At 47.2% G+C, this 21,193-nt stretch overlaps 1 protein-coding gene and 1 long non-coding RNA gene across 3 annotated transcripts; one reads left to right on the top strand and one right to left on the bottom strand.

Moving 5' to 3' along the window:
* Positions 1–4,598: 4,598 nt before the first annotated feature.
* On the bottom strand, positions 4,599–6,024 carry LOC309361385. The gene is made up of 2 exons (XR_014164463.1): positions 5,110–6,024; positions 4,599–4,981 (listed from the first exon to the last, which is right to left on the bottom strand). It is a non-coding gene; the product is annotated as an uncharacterized lncRNA (long non-coding RNA).
* Positions 6,025–6,101: 77 nt separating this feature from the next.
* LOC309361934 (pinopsin-like) lies at positions 6,102–19,875 on the top strand. 2 transcript variants are annotated; one of them, XM_081897260.1, is made up of 4 exons: positions 6,102–6,741; positions 12,974–13,305; positions 14,276–14,509; positions 18,951–19,875. In XM_081897260.1, the coding sequence occupies exons 1-4, from the start codon at positions 6,363–6,365 to the stop codon at positions 19,164–19,166; spliced, it is 1,161 nt and encodes a 386-aa protein (XP_081753386.1). In that variant the 5' UTR covers positions 6,102–6,362; the 3' UTR covers positions 19,167–19,875. The 2 variants fall into 2 exon arrangements, with proteins under 2 accessions (XP_081753386.1, XP_081753385.1); XM_081897259.1 differs by having other exon boundaries at positions 14,273–14,509.
* Positions 19,876–21,193: the final 1,318 nt, after the last annotated feature.

The raw sequence follows: 21,193 nt of genomic DNA, 5'->3' as shown, positions 1-21,193 counted from the left end.
AGGGAACCGCCAGAAGGCCCCTCGGAGCTCAACCTCAGTGTCCGGGCTGAACGATGGGGGTGGAGACGCTCCTTCAGATATACAGGGCAAGGCTGAATAAAGTCTGTGGGTGTTTTCAACACAGTCCTAATTTCTTGAGTTATCACTAGAGCACCTTTGGACCTTTGGCCCTCCAGATGTTTTTGAACTACAACTCCCACCATCCCTGGCTATTGGCCTTGCTTGCTAAGATGCATGGAAGCTGTAGTTCAGTGACATCCACAGAGCCAAAGGTTTCTCATACCTTCCTTAGAGGATAAAGGAGGACAGAGAAAATATGCCGCCCTCTCTCTTTGCTGTTGTGAAGGAATGGGTTTCTCAAACCCCAAAACTGACTGTGCAGGCAGCTTTTAAACTGCACCAAAATCCCCATTTCTCCTTAGCTAAAATGCATAAACTTCAGCCGTTGAGCAAATGCAAAACAAGAACACAGCTCTCTCCCTTATCAGTTTGACGGCAAGACTGGCCTTGACTCTACCAGTAGAACAGACACAGACATATCTTATCTTCTGGCCACAAATGACGCAGAGACCCAAGTCTGGGACTAACGCCAGAGCATGTTCTCGGAAGTAGTGGCCTCTTGCTCCAAGATAGGAGTAGGAACAGGAATATCCTTTTATGATCAGAAGTACAGGAAGATCCTTTTATGGTTGAGAGTACCAGAGCAGGAACATATGTGATGTCAACCTGTGTACATACGCCGACGTGGTTGGGCCCCTAGGGGGGAGTGAGAGGGTGCCTGGAGGATATATAAACTGTATGAAACCTGTCATTTCTTTGTACTTGCTGTGGACTCACCGCGCAGGTGCCTTCTGCTATCCGGAGAGCAGAATAAACTCTTTCTTTAAAACAACCTTGGTGTCATTTTGACTTCCTTCCTCCTGTCCCGGAGCAACGCAGACCCAATCGGTGAACTCTAATAAGGCTACAGTTGCTGCTTGTTTGCCTGTGGTTGGGTTGGCACCATGATTTTCAAGTCAGTAAATTGAAAGCAGAATGGTCTATGCATATTGCGTGGCAATTCCTGCCCCCTCCCACAGATGGAATAAATATAGACACTGGACACCAGAATTTTAGGTTAATGGGTGAAAAATGGCCACAACTTTATTGATTACAGGTAAGAGCAGTATTGGCTTTAGGCATTGGCCCTATCAGACTAACCGGTATAAAACCGGGAAGGGTTAAGCACCAACAGGGGGAGCCCCCGAGATGCACATCCCTAGGCGCTCCCCAAGGGGTTACCGCTCGGGAGCGCACTTTAGGCCCTAGCCTCCATAGGTTTCGGATGAGGCGACACCCCCCGGAGTCCTTTAACGATCTACCCTTCAAGATTTGGGGGAGGTGATGGCGCTCCTCCCCCAACTCATTTGCATAATACCCCTGCCAATGCCTAACCGCCAAAACCAAAGGTGTTGTGACGTTTTGCTATGAGGTAGGCGAAAAAACCAAGTGGCTTCCAAAATACAGCCAATTAGCCAAATGGAAAACTCCTACCAGGCCCCTTGCGGCGACCAGCTGAAGCCCATAGCAAAGTCCAAATGCAAACCTAGAGGGTGGGTGGGAAACCACAGCTGCTGAAAGAAAGGAAAAGGGGCGAGCATGGGCTGCCCCGACCTTAAATGCCCCCAACTAAGCCAGCCCCCGGCGCCAGCTGATTGGCTGGCACAGGGGATGATGAATATGAATGATTCCCGGGAATCCCCAAGTCCCATGGGGAATAGTGTCAGGACTGCAGGTTGCTAGTAATGGAAGAGCCTTGCGTATCTAAACCTATGTAACCCAACATCCCGTTCTCTCAGTGGCTAACCAGATACCCTAATGGGAAGGACCTGAGTGCAAAAGCAATTCTCCACACGACTTCCAGCAAATAGTATTCAGAAGCTTCTTGCCTCCAGCAGCAGCAGCCGTTGCCCATCAGAGCCTGTTAGCTGGGAGATGTTGCCTACTTTATTGTGTTTATTTTGGGGCGTGCTTAGTAGATGTTTTGCCTATTTGTTTTGGGGTGGGTCTCAGTATTCCCACTTTTCTTCAGTGAAATGGGTGTTCTGTGGCAACCATGACAGTTTCTTACATGTCCAAATGTGCACCTAAACCCAAAAAAGTTGCGGACTCCTGGCTTACCTGTGTTTGCACCATAGCTGCCAACCTGAAGCCCGCACACAGGATGCAAGAGCTCCCACTGTTATTCCCCACAGCCACAGAAGTTTTCTTCATTCTGAGGGAATTGAGCAGGCCTCTGCAGGCTCAATGACTGGGCTGGCAGGTGGCTTTGAACTTTTTGGCTATGCTCAAATGGCTTGTCTTGCTTAGATTGACTCTCTGGGGGAAAGTAGGATTGTGAAGAGGTACATCAGACAAGGACAAGTGTCTAGTAATCCTCTTTCAAGAAGCTACTAGAGGCAATTTAAAGGCAATGAAAGAAGTCACCAGACATGAACAAAGACAGGTGCCCATAAAAAAAAGTTGTGGTCGCATGATGTCTGGTTTATAGCGCCTGCTCCAAAAACTCACCCAAAAGTTACTCATCACTCAGAAAACTAGCATGGTAGTTACTTGATGCTGATTTTTCTGATGATGTAGGATTTGATCCAACTAAGTTTTACTCAAGAGTTAGGGATAAAGGAAGAAATTAAATTCAGCTTACATTTAAAGGTGAGCCTACCTAATTGCAGTCTCTGAAACAATACATGAAACAGAATTTTGCCCATTGTGAAACTGAGAGAAATAGGCAGGACATGAATTGAAATTAATGGATGTAAACCCTGTCCTTACTTTCCAGTGCATCTGCTTTGAGTAAAAAGTAGCAGGATAGAACCCACAGATGGTTAATATGATGATCTTTGAATTTATAATTGTACTGGCAAACTTTGCTGGTTTAGCTTTGGATCCTCAAAAGCAGGCATAGGCAAACTCCAGCCCCCCAGATGTTTTGAGACTACAATTCCCATCATCCCTGACCACTGGTCCTGTTAGCTAGGGATGATTGGAATTGTAGTTCCAAAACATCTGGAGGCCAGAGTTTGCCAATGCCTGCTCAAAAGCAAGTGCCTAGACAGGGCACCATCTTCCCCAAATTCAGCACTTTACATGTTTACCCAGAAGCAGTGTTAGAAACTGAGATATGAAAAATAGGAGCTACATGGCACCTTAAACCTAGGTTATGGGTGCAACAATGGAATGTCTAGGTGTGCTTTTTTATAACAAGAATACAAAGCTGAAAATGAATAAACTGCAGCTAAAATATTAAATTCATTATTCACATGGTCTCTAGTCCTTCCCCTGCCTACCCCCCTAATATTCTTAAGAGGGTCTCTTCTCCTGTCTTCAGAGAGTCGCTGGAAGTGGGGAGGCAGAAAAAAGGTCCTCCTTTCATTCCACTCTGCAGTTTTAATCTGAAATCTTAGGCGCAGTACTGTGCCCAGAGCTCAGAAACTGCTCATGCTAATGAAATTGCCTGTTGCAAAATGCACCTAGAACAAAGGGAGTTTCGAACACTGCTCAGAAGCAAGTACCACTGTACTCAAGGAGACTTACTCCCAGAGACATATGCAGCCCTATAATGGGAAAGTTAAGTATTTGCTTAAATCTCTCTCTCTGTCTCTCCCACACACATACACCAGAATTAAAATAAATGTTATCATGCCAGTTGTCACTGGGAAAACTCTAAGCAGGACCTGCCACATTCCTGCCCCACACACTTGTGATTGCTGGAGAAAAGCAATCCCTTTCCTTCTCCTGAATTAGTTTATGCATGTGCTACTTTAAACCACGTGGGACGTGGGTGGCACTGTGGGTTAAACTACAGAGCCTAGGACTTGCCAATCAGAAGGTTGGCGGTTCAAATCCCCATGACGGGGTGAGCTCCCATTGTTCGGTCCCAAATCCTGCCCACCTAGCAGTTCGAAAGCACATCAAAGTGCAAGTAGATAAATAGGTACCGCTCCGGCAGGAAGGTAAGCGGCGTTTCCGTGTGCTGCTCTGGTTCGCCAGAAGCGGCTTAGTCATGCTGGCCACATGACCCGGAAGCTGTACGCCGGCTCCCTTGGCCAGTAAAGCGAGATGAGCGCCGCAACCCCGGAGTCAGCCACCACTGGACCTAATGGTCAGGGGTCCCTTTACCTTTACCTTACTTTAAACCACACGAAGGCACTATTTGTCTTGCAAGCTAGCCAGCACTTGCTTGTGGTCTTCACTTTGTCTAAGACTCTAAGTTAATTCCACCCCTGAAAGTGGAGCCATTATTTGTTTGTTGTCCTCTTCCAGCTTGTTGAGATAGGATTTCTGCTATTTCTCTCTCACCTCTTCTTATCTTGTAAATAGTCTATTCTGTGAATAAAGCCTTTGGACTCCAGAAACTGTAAGTGATCTTTTCAATCCAATTCACCCAAGATGCAAGGTCTGTTAATGTTGATGCCCAGGCATTCAGAGGCATACTGCCTCCAGCAGTGAAGGAGGAAGACAGCCTTCATGGCTGTAGCCACCAATAGCCTTATCCTTATGAATTTGTCCAAATATAATATAATATATAAATTAAGAATCAGGAGCCAACTTCAGGCATCTGATGATGTGGATGTTATTAGGATGCTGCAATAATTGTGAGTCCTGCAATCCAAGGCTCCCAGTACTTTCACTTTGTAGATCAGTCCCTCATGAATTTGGTCAAACTCTTAACATTTCACATAATGTAAAGATTATGGGGGATCTAGTCCCCAACCCAAGCTCACAATATCACCACCCCCCAGCAATAAGTATCTGACCCAGCTGTGGGATCTGTAAAATATTTGTCTCATAGAGAAATAACGAAAAAGTGAGTAAGGCATCTAGAAGCATTAGATTTCATACATCAAAGCTACACGTCACTCCCAAGGCAGCACGTGCTGACACCTTTCTCGCATCTTCTCCAGCCGTCTTCCTTCATTCTGGGCGCATGTTCCAGTCAAATCTGCATTTCAAAAACAGTTTTCAAACACAACAATAGTTATCAGAGTAATTCTAAACGCATTAAACAGCGTGATTTATTAAAAAAACAACAACCCTTCGCCGTATTTCCTGGCAAATAATGCTCCTTACATCCAAGTCTTCGTTGTGCGGCTAGAGGTCTTTTCCTTTTACCGATCTGGAATTGTCTGCTGTCACTGGACAGCCTCGAGCTCTAGTATTATGAAAAGTGGAATGTGTGTGTGGGGGGGGGGTTTTGGTCCTTCCCTCTATTTGCTCCACCCGATGTAGAAGACCCTTCCTGTTTCCGCTCGCAAAGGTGGCGAAGCGAAAGTAAAAAGGAGGCGTGGTTCGGACCACTCATCTACGACGGAGCGGTGTGGAGCAGCATCTCCCTCCTGGAAGGGAGTTCCCATCCCTTCATTGTCCAGCCGCTGCTTTTGACTGAGCCAGAGGAACTGTATAAAACCTGCCGCGCCAAAGCCGCTTTGTTTGGTGATCCGCCTAGGAGCTTGGTGAGGAGCCGCTGCGGAACAGACGTGCCGAAAGCGCGCAGGACTCCCGCTCTTCCTTACAGGGAAAGATAGTCTAGAGTCTAGACTTCCTGCTATATTGGAAAGGCGCGGGGAGAGGGGCGCGGGAGGCAGAGCTCTCTCCGCGCAAGGCTTGCTTTCTGCACTACCTTGCCGGGTAAGGGTGGGGGTCGTTGTCTTTGGTTCCCCTTTGCAGGCACAAGAACTGTCCCTCTCGCCCTCCAAGGGGTAGGGCTTTGTTAAAGGCGGTTGCGTGAGGCTAGGGGGGGGGGGCGTTGTGCCATAAACAAAACGAGGGCTCACGCCGGCCTCTGGTCTCCTAGCGTGTCTTCATAAGTGTAAAGGCACAGGGATCCCCGTGCGTGCGCTGGCACCACTAGGACAGGGCACAACTTTGCGCAGCATTACTTCGCATTAGAAAATCGTGGCGAGGCAGGAGGGGCAACCCTTGAAAGGTGCACTCCTTCAACTCTTCCCTGTGTCTCCGGCTCAAGGCAGGGTGCACTGCTGCGCGAATACGCAGCTCCGTCCTCCTTCGCTGATTTGCGCTCCGTCGCGGCCAAGAGGCTTCCTGGTGGGTCCATACTCCTCTGCTAAAGGCGCACAGGTTTCGCCCGCTTCAGGGGTTGGGCTGGGCGCGTGGGTCCCTCTGGAGAAGAATGTGTACTTGAGGGCTTGATTGGAGAAGGTGCTCCGGGAAGGTTAGGGCAGAGCCAGCTGCTGCCCACACGCCTCTCTGGGAACTGTGCTGCTCGAGTGCTAGGCTGTCCTAAGTCGCGAGGTGCCCCGACAATTTCTGCCAAATCCGCACCCCGAAGGCTTGGAGCAGCGTCAAGGCGCTGCGCTGCTGTCATGTTCTTGGCGCTGGGCGACCGGAGCCTCAACCTTTCCAACCAGAGCGCGGCGGGAAGCGCCGGTAACTTGAGTTTCGACAACCAGCTGCTGGCCTCTCCTGCTGGGAGCCTGGGACGGACGGGACACCTGACGGTGGCTGTGTGCCTGGGCGTCATCTTGCTCCTGGGCAGCCTCAGCAACCTCCTGGTGGTGCTGATCTTCGTCAAGTTCCAGGCCATCCGGACGCCCATCAACCTGATCCTGCTCAACATCAGCCTCAGCGACCTCCTGGTCTGCGTCTTCGGGACCCCTTTCAGCTTAGCCTCCAGCGTGCGCGGCCGTTGGCTCCTAGGCAAGGCCGGCTGCAAGTGGTACGGCTTCGCCAACTCCCTCTTTGGTAGGTTTTTAGAGCAAGGCTCTGGTTTGGGGGAGGAGGCGCGTGAAATATTTGGGAAAGCAAGAGGGGTTTGCCTTTAGGGTATCCAAAGTTCCTGCCTGGTTTTAAACATCGAAATTTCTGAAGTTCCAGTTCATTTATGTATTAATTTATTAGATTTAACTACCACCTTTCTCCTCCACAGTTCTAAAGATCTCCTCCCTATGAGGTAGGCAGATACTAGCTAAAGATCACCCAGTGCCAGTGTGATTCATGGCTGAGCTGGGATTCAGACCCTGGTCTCCCAAGTCATAGCCCAATATGCCAGCTGTTACACCACCCTGGCTATGTGGAGACCACACCAGAGAAAGCCATAGAGTTGACCCAGCCTTGACCAAAGCTATGTGCTGCGCTTGGTCCCATTCACACCAGTAAAGTGCTCCGGAACAGTCATGGAGAATCCTGGGGACTTGTTAAGCATGATAGGAATTGTCACTCTGTGAGGCCAGCACCCCTTAACTACAGTTCCTTGGGGAAAACCATTGCTGTTAAAGGGTGCTTTAAATGTATGGTGTAGATCTGACTTTTCATTTCTGCCCCCCCAAATTTAGCAAATTGTATGAGTGATGCAAGTTTTCATAATTGCTTCTCTTATTTTGCCCAATTTATGCTGCATTTAAAAACTATTATTTGTATAATTTACTGTTGCTTTGCTGGTCGTGGAGAAAGGCAAATAGTTATTCCAAGCCCTTGGGTGACTTTGTCCGCTGTACCAAGACCGTTGGCAATTTTACTCTGCAACACCTCCAGACTTTCAAAACTGTTCATGCACTTTCAAGCCATTCAGGAATCTTAGGACTCAGCCATACAGCTGCAAACGTTTTAAGTGCATTATACAAACGTTACACTAGATGGCGATGGCGAGCTTTTGACCAATTCAATCTCTTTTTAAAACTTTTAAAAAAACATTTTCATAGCATTTTTTATATGTGCCTAGATTCCGCCCTAGACAGTCTCCATTCTGTGTACTGACCAGACCTAAACCTTCAATATGCCCACCCACCATGTGTGTCCTGGGACCTTGACCTTTCCGTCTTTCCAAACATGCATTTGCTGCATTCACAGGTCACATTTTTTTGGGTGTACATCTAAAGATGCAATGTGTGAAATGACCATAAACAGCCACTATCTTTAAGGTCAAAAGGTGTCAGAATCTGGGGGTCTGGCAGGGTGGGTGGATCTGAAAGCCCAGGCCAGCCCTACCATTAGGTTGAGTGGGGTGGGGTGATTTTGGGTGTCATGAAAGGGCGGCTAATTCTTAGTAGTTTTATTTACTACCATTGCATTTGTACTCCTAGGGAGAGACGTTTGTACAATTTTCTGTCTCAAGTGCCAAAATACCTTTCCCTGCCCTGTGGCTTAACTTTGGGCAGGGGGAGGGGCTACCTTTGTCTGCCTCACCTTGGGCAGTAACACATCTTGGTTTGGTTCCAGATGACCTGCATTCATCCTGATCTGTTTGCAGAACGCTTGAGGGGAGGTTAGATGAAACCAGCAATTTACACATTGCTGTTTCTTATTTCTTTGTGGGGAAATTAGATGGCAAGCACACTTTCAAGAGTGTTTCCGCATCACTTTCTCTACTGCAAAAGTCCAGTTTTCAGGAGGAAACAAGTTTGTTGCACAAGAATCAAACCAACTTTAATTGTGCAACCTGAAAATAGAAAACACCTCTGGACCTGCCATGAGTTGAGCTCAGTGGCTGATCTCTGAGCTGCTAGGGGCATCTCTGCAAATGTATTAACTGCCCCCAAAATTCCAGCTTCTTTCAAATATGGCTATCATTTTTGATGCCAGCAGGGTTGTAGGATAAAGCATCAATGTGCAGCCTGATTGTGCACTAATCTCCTGGGCATCTGTACCTCTGTAGCTCATCCATTGTTCCTGATATTATCCATATGTGACACAGTTAATCTCTCTAGCTGGGATGTGTCACAGTCCATCTGCTTCAATCAGAAGCATGACTTCTCCTGCATGCGCTCTTTGCAGGGACCTTTCAACACATGTCTCACAAAGGAAATTTTGTGTATGAAGATGCAGAAAGCCATAAAGGCAAGACTTGGCCTTTACTGAGGGATAGATGCAAGATGAGATCTACCAGCTCTGAAATCAGGAAACAAGCTTCCCAAAGATCACAGAGTCTGGCTTTTTTCCTTGTGAGAAGGTTATTTTCTATGTTTTTATGATGCCAATTTGCAAACAAGCAGGAGAAGCCAGCATGGGTGAAGAGGACGGCAACTAATTCTGGCCTCTAAATATATGTAGGGCTGGTGCCAGCCTATTTTGCATCCTAGGCTAGGCTAACTACAGTGGTACCTCGGGTTACAGACGCTTCAGGTTACAGACTCCGCTAACCCAGAAATATTACCTCGGGTTAAGAACTTTGCTTCAGGATGAGAACAGAAATCGTGCTCTGGCGGCGCGGCGGCAGCAGGAGGCCCCATTAGCTAAAGTGGTGCTTCGGATTAAGAACAGTTTCAGGTTAAGTACGGACCTCCGTAACGAATTAAGTACTTAACCCGAGGTACCACTGTACTGTTCTCCAGCCCCAATTGCTAAATTCAATTTTCAGAAACAGGTGTCTTGTAGAAAAACTGAAGTGCACAAAACTTGAAACTGCTAAATTTATTTTAAATTGCAAGAGTACATCATACAATAATAATTATTGATTATTTCAAATATAAAAGAAAATGTTTCAACATGCAAATCATCTTGAATAATCTTGTGAATTTTGACATCAAAATTTAAGTTTCTTAAAAGTTTCCATTTCAGGCACATCAAAATCTCACTTTGTGTGACTTTTCCTTTGCAAATTTTGTCACCTTCAGGTCAAGTGAGGATGCTTGGGCATGTTCAATTGATATAGTTGCCAAGTTTTTATCAGTTGGAGCTTTGACACTGGAAATGTGAGAAGGATCCTTAGATTAACTGAAACATTAAAAAAAGGTAAAGGACCCCTAGATTGTTAAGTCCGGGCAAAATCAACTATGGGGTTGTGGCACTCATTTTGCTTTCAGGCTGAGGGAAATGGCATTTGTCTGCAGACATCTTTCCAGGACATGTGGTCAGCAGGACTAAACTGCATCTGGCACAATGGAACACTGACGGAAGTCAGAGCACACGGAAACGCAGTTTATCTTCCCACCTGAGTGGTACCTATTTATCTACTTGCACTGGTGTGCTTTCAAACTGCTAGGTTGGCAGGAGCTGGGACCAAGCAACGGGAGCTCACTCCATTGTGGGGATTTGAATCGCCGACCTTCTGAATGGCAAACCCAAGAGGCTCAGTGGTTTAGAATACAGCACCACCTGTGCCTTATCCACACTTCCTGTTGTCCCATTGCTTTTCCCCCAGGGAAAACCCACTCTTTAGTGCTCAATCGGAGCAAACAGCAATTTGCTCCAGTCCAGATGGTTTTGCTTTATTAATCAGACATAGCTCACTAGAAAAATGAATACCTTTTCAAACAAAGATTATGATGTGACCGTAAGATTTAAAATTGATTTTCACTTTGTATGTGTGTGTGTTTGTGAACATAACTTCCAATCAACTCCCTATTTTAAGTATACATTTAAAAAACAATTCTAATGTATAATGCATTTTACCTAAAATGATTAAAAAATCAAAATATAAAATAAAAGTAAAATATCATAATAAATTTATGATATATTACAATAACTAATCTATATAAAACTGTGCCCTTCAAAGGTCAATTCTGCACCTGTTTGAGCTCTATATCCCATCTGGCGGCCTAGTTTGCCTGATCATAGCACTGGTCCTGAGGAAATGTCAGTCACCCCCCCCCAAAAAAAACCCTCAGCATGTGTGGTTCTTGCAACTGTACAAGGCTGCTTTTCATTTAGCTAACTGCAAAACTCTATCCCAGCTGTCAAGCTCTTTCCCCTTCAGACCTTCACCAGTGGGGTGTGTTAAATATTTAGGAGCCATCAGCTGGCAAGAAAACAGAATGCCTGTTCACTTTACAGTGGTAACCCGCAAGACGAACGCCTCGGAAGACGAAAAACTCGCTAGACCAAGGAGTTTTTCGTTTTCTTAGCCGCTTCGCAAGACGCATTTCCCTATGGGCTTGCTTCGCAAAACGAAGCTTGCCCCGCAAGCTCCGGGGATAGCGGGGAAGCACAGCGCGTCTTCCCTGCTGTCCCCGGACCCCTTTTAAACCAAGGGGCGGCAACGGGGAGAAGCGATCTTCTCCCCTCCGCCCCTTGCTTCAAAAGAGGGGACAGAGGACCCCTTTTGAACCAAGGGGCGGCAACGGGGAGAAGCGATTCTCCCCACTGCCCCTTCCCTTGCTTTAAACAGGTCCGGGGACAGAGGGGAAGGCGCGCGGCGCTTCCCCTCTGTCCCCGGACGGTCTCCATAGGAACGCATTGATTGATTTTCAATGCATTCCTATGGGAAACTGTGCTTCGCAAGACGAAAAACTCGCAAGAAAAAAAAACTTGCAGAACGAATTAATTTTGTCTTGCGAGACACCACCGTATGTCACAGAGCAGGGTTCTAGCCACAATGTTATTAAGGTCAGCTTTGCCTGCTTGCAACCCCCCCCCCCCCCCGCATGATTGATATAATTATTATTATCCATTAAACATACTAGTCACTTTATGGACAAATTTAACTGCAAGCAACTTACGGCAATAAACGAATGACACATACATTAAAGCCTGCATTAAAAAAAACAACCCAGAGAAAAAGCTAAAACTCACCCACAGTTTTAAAAGGCAAGACTAAAACATCCCACTCCACCCAAAATGTTAAAAGCCAAAGGCTTCGCGGAAATGAATAATAAATAATATAACAAACTTTTATTTATATCCTGCCCTCCCTGGCCGAATTTGGGCTCAGGGCAGCTAACATCAGATATATAACATTGGTAGAAAATCAGACAATAATTAAATTACCTCTTAAAAACAGGTCAAAATAAAATTAAAGTTTAATTAGATGACTTTCCGCAGGGTTAGGGTTGGGAACAGTAAGTGCTCATCGGCCCAACTGTCTACGCTGATCTTATATGGGCCTGTGAGAATGCTGGGAGGCCCCTTTCATATTAGTTCTTATACTAAAAGAAAAGGGGAGTCAGGCTGAGCCTTGACCAAAGGCTGTCTTGCAGGCCCTGCGGAAAGATGTCAAATCCCTCAGGGCCCTGATCTCTTGTGGCAGAGCGTTCCACCAGGCCGGGGCCAAGGCCAAAAAGGTCCTGGCCCTGGTTGAGGCCAGCCTAGAGGCCCAGGATCTCCAAGGTGTTATTATTTGCAGACCGTAAGGTACAAAGGTCCTAGGCCATATAGATCTTTAAAAGTTAAAACCAGCACCTTAAACCTGACCCTGTACTCTACCGGGAGCCAGGGCAGCTGGTATAGCATCGAGTGGATGTGATCCCGCAATGAGGACACTGTAAGGAGTCTTGCCGTGGCATTCTGCACCTGCTGGAGTTTCTGGGTCAGTCTCAAGGGCAGCCCCACATAGAGTGAGTTACAATAATCAAGCCTGGAGGTTGACCGTCGCATGGATCACAGTGACAAGATCAGGGCGAGAGAGGTAAGGGACCAACTGTTTAGCACCGCAGAGAAATGTTTTTTTTTCTTCCTGGTGCATAATGGTAAGTAATGATGGTGCCTGGCAAACCCCCTTGGGGAGAGCATCCCGCAAACAAGGAACCACCACTAAAAGGCCCCTTCTTGTGCTGCCCCCCTCCAGACTCCCCCCCCCTTGGAAGGGGCACATGGAGAAGGACCTCTGGTGACGATTGCAGGTTATGGTTTAGTACATAGCAGGGAGAGGCATTGAGTCAGTGTGGGGTAGTGGTTAAGAGCGGTGGACTCGTAATCTGGGGAACCGGGTTCGCGTCTCCGCTCCTCCACTTGCAGCTGCTGGGTGACCTTGGGCTAGTCACACTTCTCTGAAGTCTCTCAGCCCCACTCACCTCACAGAGTGTTTGTTGTGGGGGAGGAAGGGAAAGGAGAATGTTAGCCACTTTGAGACTCCTTCGGGTAGTGATAAAGCGGGATATCAAATCCAAACTCCTCCTCCTCCTCCTCCTCCTCCTCCTCCTCCTCCTCCTCCTCTTCTTCCTGAGCTGGATATCATCTGTCTTCCAATGTCACAGGTTTACATTCCAGCATTCGAAAAGCAGATCTTTGATCTGTTAACTCTGGGCCGCTCTCTCTCTTGCAGGCATCGTTTCCCTTGTGTCTCTTTCCATCCTCTCCTACGAACGCTATGCCACGGTCCGGCAGAGGCAGGCCAATCCGGTTGTGTCCAGTTACACCAAGTCCTGGCTTTTCATCATTGGCTCCTGGATCTACTCTTTGTTCTGGACCTTGCCACCTCTTTTCGGCTGGAGCAGCTATGGCCCCGAAGGGCCCGGCATGACCTGCTCTGTCTCTTGGCATGCCAGGTCTCCCAGCAACTTCTCCTACGTCATCTGCCTCTTCATCTTCTGCCTTGTCTTGCCCCTCCTGATGATGATCTACTGCTATGGGAAAATCCTGCAGACGATTAGAAAGGTAAACCAAAGCCCCCTAACCTCTTTGACAAAATGTGGTGGTGCAGTCGTGTGTGCGCACATGTCACGTTGCTGGCCTGAGGTTGTTAGCTTGGATTTGTTAGGAGAGGCAGGTGTATCTCTTGTTTGGAGCTGTGTCTAGGAGCTCTTCCATCTTCACCTCTGAGAGCAATTCCTTATGAAACATGCTTCAGAGTTAAACGGATAGAACAGGAAGGCCAGCGATTCAGGGGAAACAGAAAAATCAGAAGGGCCCCCACAGAGGATTGTGCAACTTGCACAAAATGTCTCCCTCCCCTTATTTATAGAATCCTACTTCAAGAGAGAAGAACATTTACCTCTGGTGTAAGCTTATGAATGGTTGAATCACAGCGGCATTTTTAAGCTCCCAGGGATTGAGAGGTAGCTGTGAATTCTAACAGCTAGCAGTTGTGTAAGAGCCGAAAGTTGCATACTGCGACTTCAGAAAAATCACAGGGACAATGAGACAATTACTGTCATTGACTTTTTTTAAAAAAGAAAGAGCAGAGCCTCCAGAAATGATTTTTGTGAATAGAAGCAGATTAACAGCAAGGGTAACATGGGAAGCAGTGTGATATATTCTCCTTATATAAATAGCAAAGGCAATGCCAGGCTTTGAACATATTCTTCTGCTCAGATCCTGCTTGTGGGCATCCCATAATGGGCCTCAGGATGCCCAAATCAATGGGCCACTGGTGGCTCTTATGTTCTTGCACACCCAGGAAGCTGTCAGAAGAAACTGAAGGAGCTGCTTGTAAATAAATAACTTTGCTACTGGGACATCTCCTGAACCACACAGAGGGCCCCAGGTTTCAGAACGTTGTTCTAAAGACTTAAAGGAGCTAGTGCAAAAAAATGATTTGGGGAATGACCTGCGCTTGGGTAAGGTGGTACAGAGTGGAATGAGGAAGAAACTCTATGAAAATGTCCCCTCTCTCATATTTTAGCAGGTCTGTAGATTCCACCTGACATCTGTTCAGAAAAGAGAACACCACATCATGTTCATGGTTGTGTCAATGGTCACCTGTTACCTCCTCTGCTGGATGCCATATGGAATTGTCTCCCTGATCGTGACATTTGGCCAGCCCGGAACAATCAGCCCCTCAGTGAGCATTATCCCGTCCATTCTGGCCAAGACTAGCACGTTTGTGAACCCCATCCTTTACGTCCTCTTGAACAAGCAGGTAAGAACATGATAGCATATCATGGGAACATCAGAAGAGTCTGGTGGAGCAGATCATGGAGAATAACCAGGCAGCACAGCATTATTTTGGGTCAAATCAGGTCGCAACTTTATTGACTGCAGATGTAAGAGGTTTGGCATAGGCATTGGGTAAAACCATTGGCTTCCAGTGTCCTAACCTCTCCCTCTGCTCTCCCTTTTCTAACTTCTGCTGTGCATCCATTTGCTGCTACAAACACAGTTTCTCATTGACTGACATACAGTATTATAACAGTCTGTGCTCAACAGCAATGCGTTGTGCTGCCTGGCTCTGCAAATCTACCCGCCTTTCCTCATCATCTTTCCCCCAAGGTATGTTTAAGCTTTAAATCACCAACTCTCACCTGCTGCTCATGACTTGGCAGGTTGCTGCTGCAGCACTGCTTGCGGCTGTGTGTGTGTGTGGAGTGTACAATTTTAGCACTATTGTTATTCTGCTCTGTTTTGAACCAAAATATTTCAACAGCCGGGATGATTTGGGAAAGGGCTTGAAAAAGCATGTGCAGAAAAAGCATCAAAGGACTGTTTGAGAGGCTTTAGCTGTGAGCATTTTTGTGACCTGCTAATGGCAAAACGGGCAACTTAGCATGTGGCTCGTTCTACAGATAAAATCTGTGCCTCCTTTTTTTAAATAGCTGCAAGGGTGTTTCTCACGCTTCCTGTTCTTAGGTGCAGTTAGGGATTTGGAGATTGAGAAAGGTTACCTCTGAACCAGACCATAAGTCTGGCTGCTGGATCAGAGCAAAGGACCATCCTGTTCTCACAGCAGCCAACAAGTTGCCCTAAAGGGTCATAAGGGTCATCTAGTCCAACCCCCTGCAGTGCAAGAGTCTTTTGCCCAACCATGGACTTGAACCCACAACCCTGAGATTAAGAGTCTCCTGCTCTACCAACTAAGCTATGGGGTGATAGGTCTTAGTATTGCCAGTTTTCTTCTGCAAAATGAGTATTTTGTGGTGCCCATGGAAGTTTATTAGCTTTCTGAATATGGAGCTGATATTCATAGGCACACAGCTCCCATCTGCAGTTGGAGAGCACAGCTATCCTGGATGCCTGGAAGTTTTCCTGCTTAAGCCCCAGGGTCAGTTTCAGATTTGACGTCATCCAGGGGTAGCAGACCTTGGCAGACTTACTTGACTTTGGCGGAGGCTCTCGGAGCAGCGCTGAGTCCCTGGGTAGAGCCACCCTTTCTGTTCCCCATGGCGCTCTGGTGTGGCCCAAGTTGGGTACTCTGTGGGATATCAGTAAGAGCAGCCAGATCCAGAAAACTGGTGCTGCTGAAAGAATCAGGCTGGTGGGGAAAATGAAAAAGGGGTCCAGGGCAGGAATCAGCAGTGGCCTCCGAAAACTGCCCAAGAATGCCTGGCAGGGCTACTTGGAAGGGAGGCAGGGAGAGACTGCTGGTGCAGCCCTGGCTCATTTTAGTGGGGCTTTCATGGGAGAGCATCCAGGGAGATCTACTAGGGCCAGAGCTCAGTGGCAGAGCACCTGCTTTCTGTGCAGAAAACCCCAATTCAGTCCCCAGCATGAAACTCTGGGAAGCCACTTCCAGTCAGTGTAGACCATAGGTAGGCAAACTAAGGCCCAGGGGCCGGATCTGGCCCAATTGCCTTCTCAATCTGGCCTATGGACAGTCCGGCAATCAGCATGTTTTCACATGAGTACAATATGTCCTTTTATTTAAAATGCATCTCTCGGTTAATTGTGGGGCCTGCCTGGTGTTTTTACATGAGTAGAATGTGTGCTTTTATTTCAGATGCATCTCTGGGTTATTTGTGGGGCATAGGAATTGGTTCATTATTTATTTTCAAAATATAGTCAGCGCTCCCAAGGTCTGAGGGACAGTGGACCAGCCCCCTGCTGAAAAAATTTGCTGACCCCTGGTGCAGACATTATTGAGCTTGGTGGACTAATACCCTGGCTCTGTATAAGGCAGCTTCCCAAGCTCCTGTGATCTGGTTCACACTTGTGCCAAAGTGGGTTCATCAGTGAAGGAGGGGCATGTTTTGTTTTGCATTTATTGATTAGTAACATCCCCACCCCGCTTCATGTTGCTGCTTTGAATCATAATAGAATTCAATAGAAGTGGGGGGGTGGAGCTGGCAGCAGTAAGGAGCCGGGAGGGGCACTGGTGAGTTCTGTGCCCCTACCCCACAGGCTTCAAATTCAAATTCTAGCCCTGGAGAAAACGGGGATTCCCTCTCCGCTTTTGCAGACTGTAACTAGGGCTGCAAAAGTCCAAAGGGATATGTGTGGGGTTTTTTGCTATTCCCTTGCCAATGCAGTACTCTTGAGCCCATGATGCTGAGTTTAGTGATTCACGAAAGAACTGCATGTTCCTTGCTCCACATCAGGGCTAAGCTCTAGCTGGTGCCGGCTAGAGTTCCCACACAAACTATAATTTGTAACCATGGTTTGAAGCTGGCTTAGCAAACCCTGGTTTAGACCAACCCTGGTTCATGTTAACCCCAGCTGATTCCAGTGAACCATAAAAGGGAGGGAGAATTTCTTTTGGGAAGAAGAGAGAAAGGTGCATATTAGAACATACCACCAGCTTGCAAAACCCAGACTTTGGTTTGGGGACAGGTGGTGCTTACAGCTGAACTGGGTTTCTGGAGATAGGTTTGTGGTGGAGCACATGCTTTGTATGGGAAAACTCCCAACTTCACCCCAGGCACCTCCAGTTTAAAAAGGATCAGATGGGAACAAACCCTTCTCAGCCTGGGCTCTTGCAGGAGCGCTGCCAGTTAAAGTAGATCAGGGATTAGGGACCTGTGGCACACCGGGTGTTGTTGGGCTCCAACACCCACTGGCCCCAGGCAGCAAGGCCAATGGTCGGGAATAGAAGGATTTGGAATCTAGCAACATCTGAGGAGCCAAGGAATTCCCCCTACTGCTAAATTAGAAATCAGGCATGAATGTCAGCATTGCCACAAGGTGGCAGCAAGCAACTATATCAGCTGTGTTTTCTTCAACAGGCTTGGTAATCAGCCTGCTGTTAGCGATAGTATACTGAGCTAGGACGCTTGCTGCTGTGACCCAGTCAGTGTTTTCATAGAATCATAGAACTGTAGAGTTGGAAGGGAACACGAGGGTCATTTTGTCCAACCCCCTTCAATGCAGGAACCTAAACTCACGACCCTGAGATTAAGAGTCTCAAGCTCTGTCCATGGTACTCTGGACAGAGCTGAGGGCCATTGAGAGCCTCACACGAAGGGGTGGGCTGGCTATTCAAGCTGCCTCAGGGGAAATGGGACTGGTTTTCCCACATGTGTTTATCACTTGATGTATGAAAGACAGGAGGACAAACAGCCTGTGTGAAGGAGCTGATCGGCATTATGTACAACAAAAGCAGTACCATACAGCTTTAAACAGCCATGTCTCCCCCCAGAGAATCCTGGGAACTGCAGTTTGCAAAGGGTGCTGATTGCTGGTAGGTATTCAGAACTCTATGATTCCCAGCGTGCTTTAACAATCCATCCCTCTTTGCAGAGAATGCTGGGAACCGTAGCTCTCTGAGTGGAATAGGTGTCTCCTAACTTGCTTAAAAAGCAGAGACATCACCTTGCCGACAAAGGTCCGTATAGTTAAATCTTTGGTTTTCCCAGTAGTGATGTATGGAAGTGAGAGCTGGACCATAAAGAAGGCTGATCGCCGAAGAATGGATGCTTTTGAATTCTGGTGCTGGAGGAGACTCTTGAGAGTCCCATAGACTGCAAGAAGATCAAACCTCTCCATTCTTAAGGAAATCAGCAGACATTTTGGCAGCATTGTGCTAGGCGAGGGTAGGAATTGGGAAAGACGGTGGGGATCTGAGATTAAACCTCTGTCTCTTTAAACGTTTGCAAAGAGCAACTCGGGAGAAAATGAACTGGAGCAAGACTAAGGTCCCTTTGCTGTTTCAAGCCTGCCTCTCCTCCCCAAACTCCTGTTGGTCCCCCTGCCCGTGAGGAAAAAAGAAATCAGTATCATGCCTACATATTTTTGGAGACTTGTAGTAACTTTGAGGAACAATTAAGAACAGGGGTACTGTAGGTGTGGCGTAAAATGCCCCCCCACATTGCATTGCTGATCCAAATGCCCCCAGCTTTTCTTTTCTTTTTGCAAGAGTGTAAAGGCACTGGTGATCCAACCCCAGGACTTCCTTTGCCTCATTTGGTGCTCAATTAGCTAGTAGGGGAGGCTTCACTGCCATAAATAAGCTTGATACAAAACAAATTATTCTGCCTAGGGAAGGAAAGCACAAGCCTGCTGCTTGCTTTGAGAATCCAAAGCAAGAAACTAAATTGAGGATTGAATGTGATGGCTAAAAAGATCTGCGCAAGTTAACTGCAGTGAGCTTGTTTGTTTTTGCTTGCATGCTGAATTTCACATTTTGTTTGGTTTCCTTCCTCCGCCTCCAGTTTTACAAGTGTTTCATCCTTCTCATAAAATGCGGGCCTCCACCAAAGCAACTTCAAACTACTTTGAATTCAAAAGCAAACCAGGATTTCAACAATGCAGCTGGTGGAACGATTGAAATCCATTTGTCCTGCATGCAAACAGATGAAAGGCCAAACCAAAGGGATGCTGGGCTCCCCACTACAAGGAAGCAGAAAACTCCTGTGGTTTCACTATGAGTCCTAGCTTGAAGAGGCTTGTTCTGGCATCTTCAGCCTCATGCCCACTTGATGACTTGCACCTAGACTTCCTGACTGATCCAAAGTCGCACGTGCTTGCTCAAAACCTTGAGAGCAGTTAGAAGTGATTGGAGGACCTTCTCTCTTGAAGTGCCCAATGCTACCCTGCTTGTTGCTGGAGTGTAGCACCAGAGTGACGAAGTGTGAACTCTGCTGTATGGAAAAGAAATCAGAAGATTCTGTCAGCTTTTTAGGTTTTGCACAGGAGAGCAGATGACTCATTGCTGCCTCTCTCTGCCAGCCAGTTCCAGTCAGATGCCTGTCCACACTACTATAACTTTATGCCAGCTTTATTACAGTTTAAATGTTGTAGCTTCCCCCAAGATCAGAGGCATAACTAGGCTCTCTCCCATCCTTGGCAAGGAGATTTATTGGTGCCTCCAAATCAAGTGGAGATCATGGACCAGAAACTCAAAAGGTTTTGTTGTCACCTTCTGGGCTCTGCAAGTGTTTTCCTCCACGGCCATTAGTGACTTCTAATGCCATGGGCATTAGAAACTACCTTATACTGCTGGCCTTTGTAGGCTAGGCATCCTCAGTATTCTTTTGACTACAGTCCCCATCAGACCTAGCCAAGGACGATGGGACTTTTAGTCCATAGCATCTGGAAGGCACCAGTTTGTGGAAAGGCTGATGCAGCCCAGTTACCGTCAACTTCCTGGTATGATGCAAGCCATGTCCTCAGGCCAGGCCTTGTGCAAGGGCACCGAGAAGAGCTCAGGTGTTGCTTCAGCGACAGCCAGGGCTCATCCAAATTTACGCTTTCCCCGCTGCTTTCCTCCTCTTTACCACTGAATTGGAGTAAACATCAATTGGGTTTTCTGCAGATTAGTGTTTGCTCTGATTCAGTTGTCCCAGGAAAAGCAGTGGGGCAAACAGAAAAACTGCTCAAACCTGTGGCTAGAAAGCATGGGACAAGCAGAAACTTCTCAGACCCATGCTGTCTAGGCATGGGACAAGCTTAAGCATGGCAAGCCCTGAGATGGAGCCCTATGGTGGTAGGTGTATCCCAGTTGCAAGCTCCACCTTCACTGCAAGGAGGTTCTGTGATGATGGAGTCCCCCAGTCAGAGATTGGCAATGCTTCATCTGTGAGCCAGAAGAGCTCTAGTGTCACATGCTCATTTCCCCCTCTGAACTAGAGTCCCTAATCCCACGTGGGATCATGAGACGGGAACGATTCCTGGCTCATAATGCCATCCAACTCACCCTGTCTCCTAGGTGGTTCAGAAATAGAAGTCAAGAAATGCAAATCCAACCAGCGAGAGGCTTAAAAAAGAAAAGAAAAGATCAATGCAGAACCCACTGTCAGCAGAAAATGAGCCTGAAACTATTGTGAAGTGACATGAGATCACTAAAAACATAGCACTCAAACCCAATGAAAGAGGGAAATGAAAGAGATGTAAACAGGCTGGAAGAGCAAAGGAATCTCCACCTGATGCCTACTTGTGTCGGTGTGATATGGCCAGTGGCGGAGCTTCATGCTCCGGCACCAGGGGGCAGAGAGCAGGTGGGGCCAGGGGGCAGCCGCCATGGCACCCCACCGGAATCGCACTGCGATTCTGAATCCTATTCTTCTAGGACCAATCAGACTGCTGCATTTTGGATCCTATTGTTCTAGGACCAATCAGACTGCTGCATTTTGGATCCTATTCAACTCAGTACATAACAGGTATTTCCTCTGGTGGCTCCACATTTGTGGAGCTCTCTCCCCAGTCAGGCTCCCCTAGCATGTTCACTACATTATCTTTAGGCACCAGCCGAAAATGTTTCTCTTCAACCAGGCCGTTGGCTGATTAACATTCTATGACCTTTTACATGTGTCTGTCAGACGGGGGTTATTGGTTTGTGTTTGTTTTATTTGTATTTTGTGTTCTCATTTTCTGTGTCTATGTTGTGAACTGCCCTGTGATCTTTGGATAAAGGGCGGTAAACAAATTTAATTAAACAAAAAAACAAATAAATGAC

The sequence above is a fragment of the Podarcis melisellensis genome (genome assembly GCF_964234715.1).
Source record: "Podarcis melisellensis genome assembly, chromosome: Z".
NCBI lineage: Eukaryota > Metazoa > Chordata > Lepidosauria > Squamata > Lacertidae > Podarcis > Podarcis melisellensis.
Note: the sequence above shows the minus strand (reverse complement) of the source record. Positions and strands in the feature narration are given on the sequence as shown.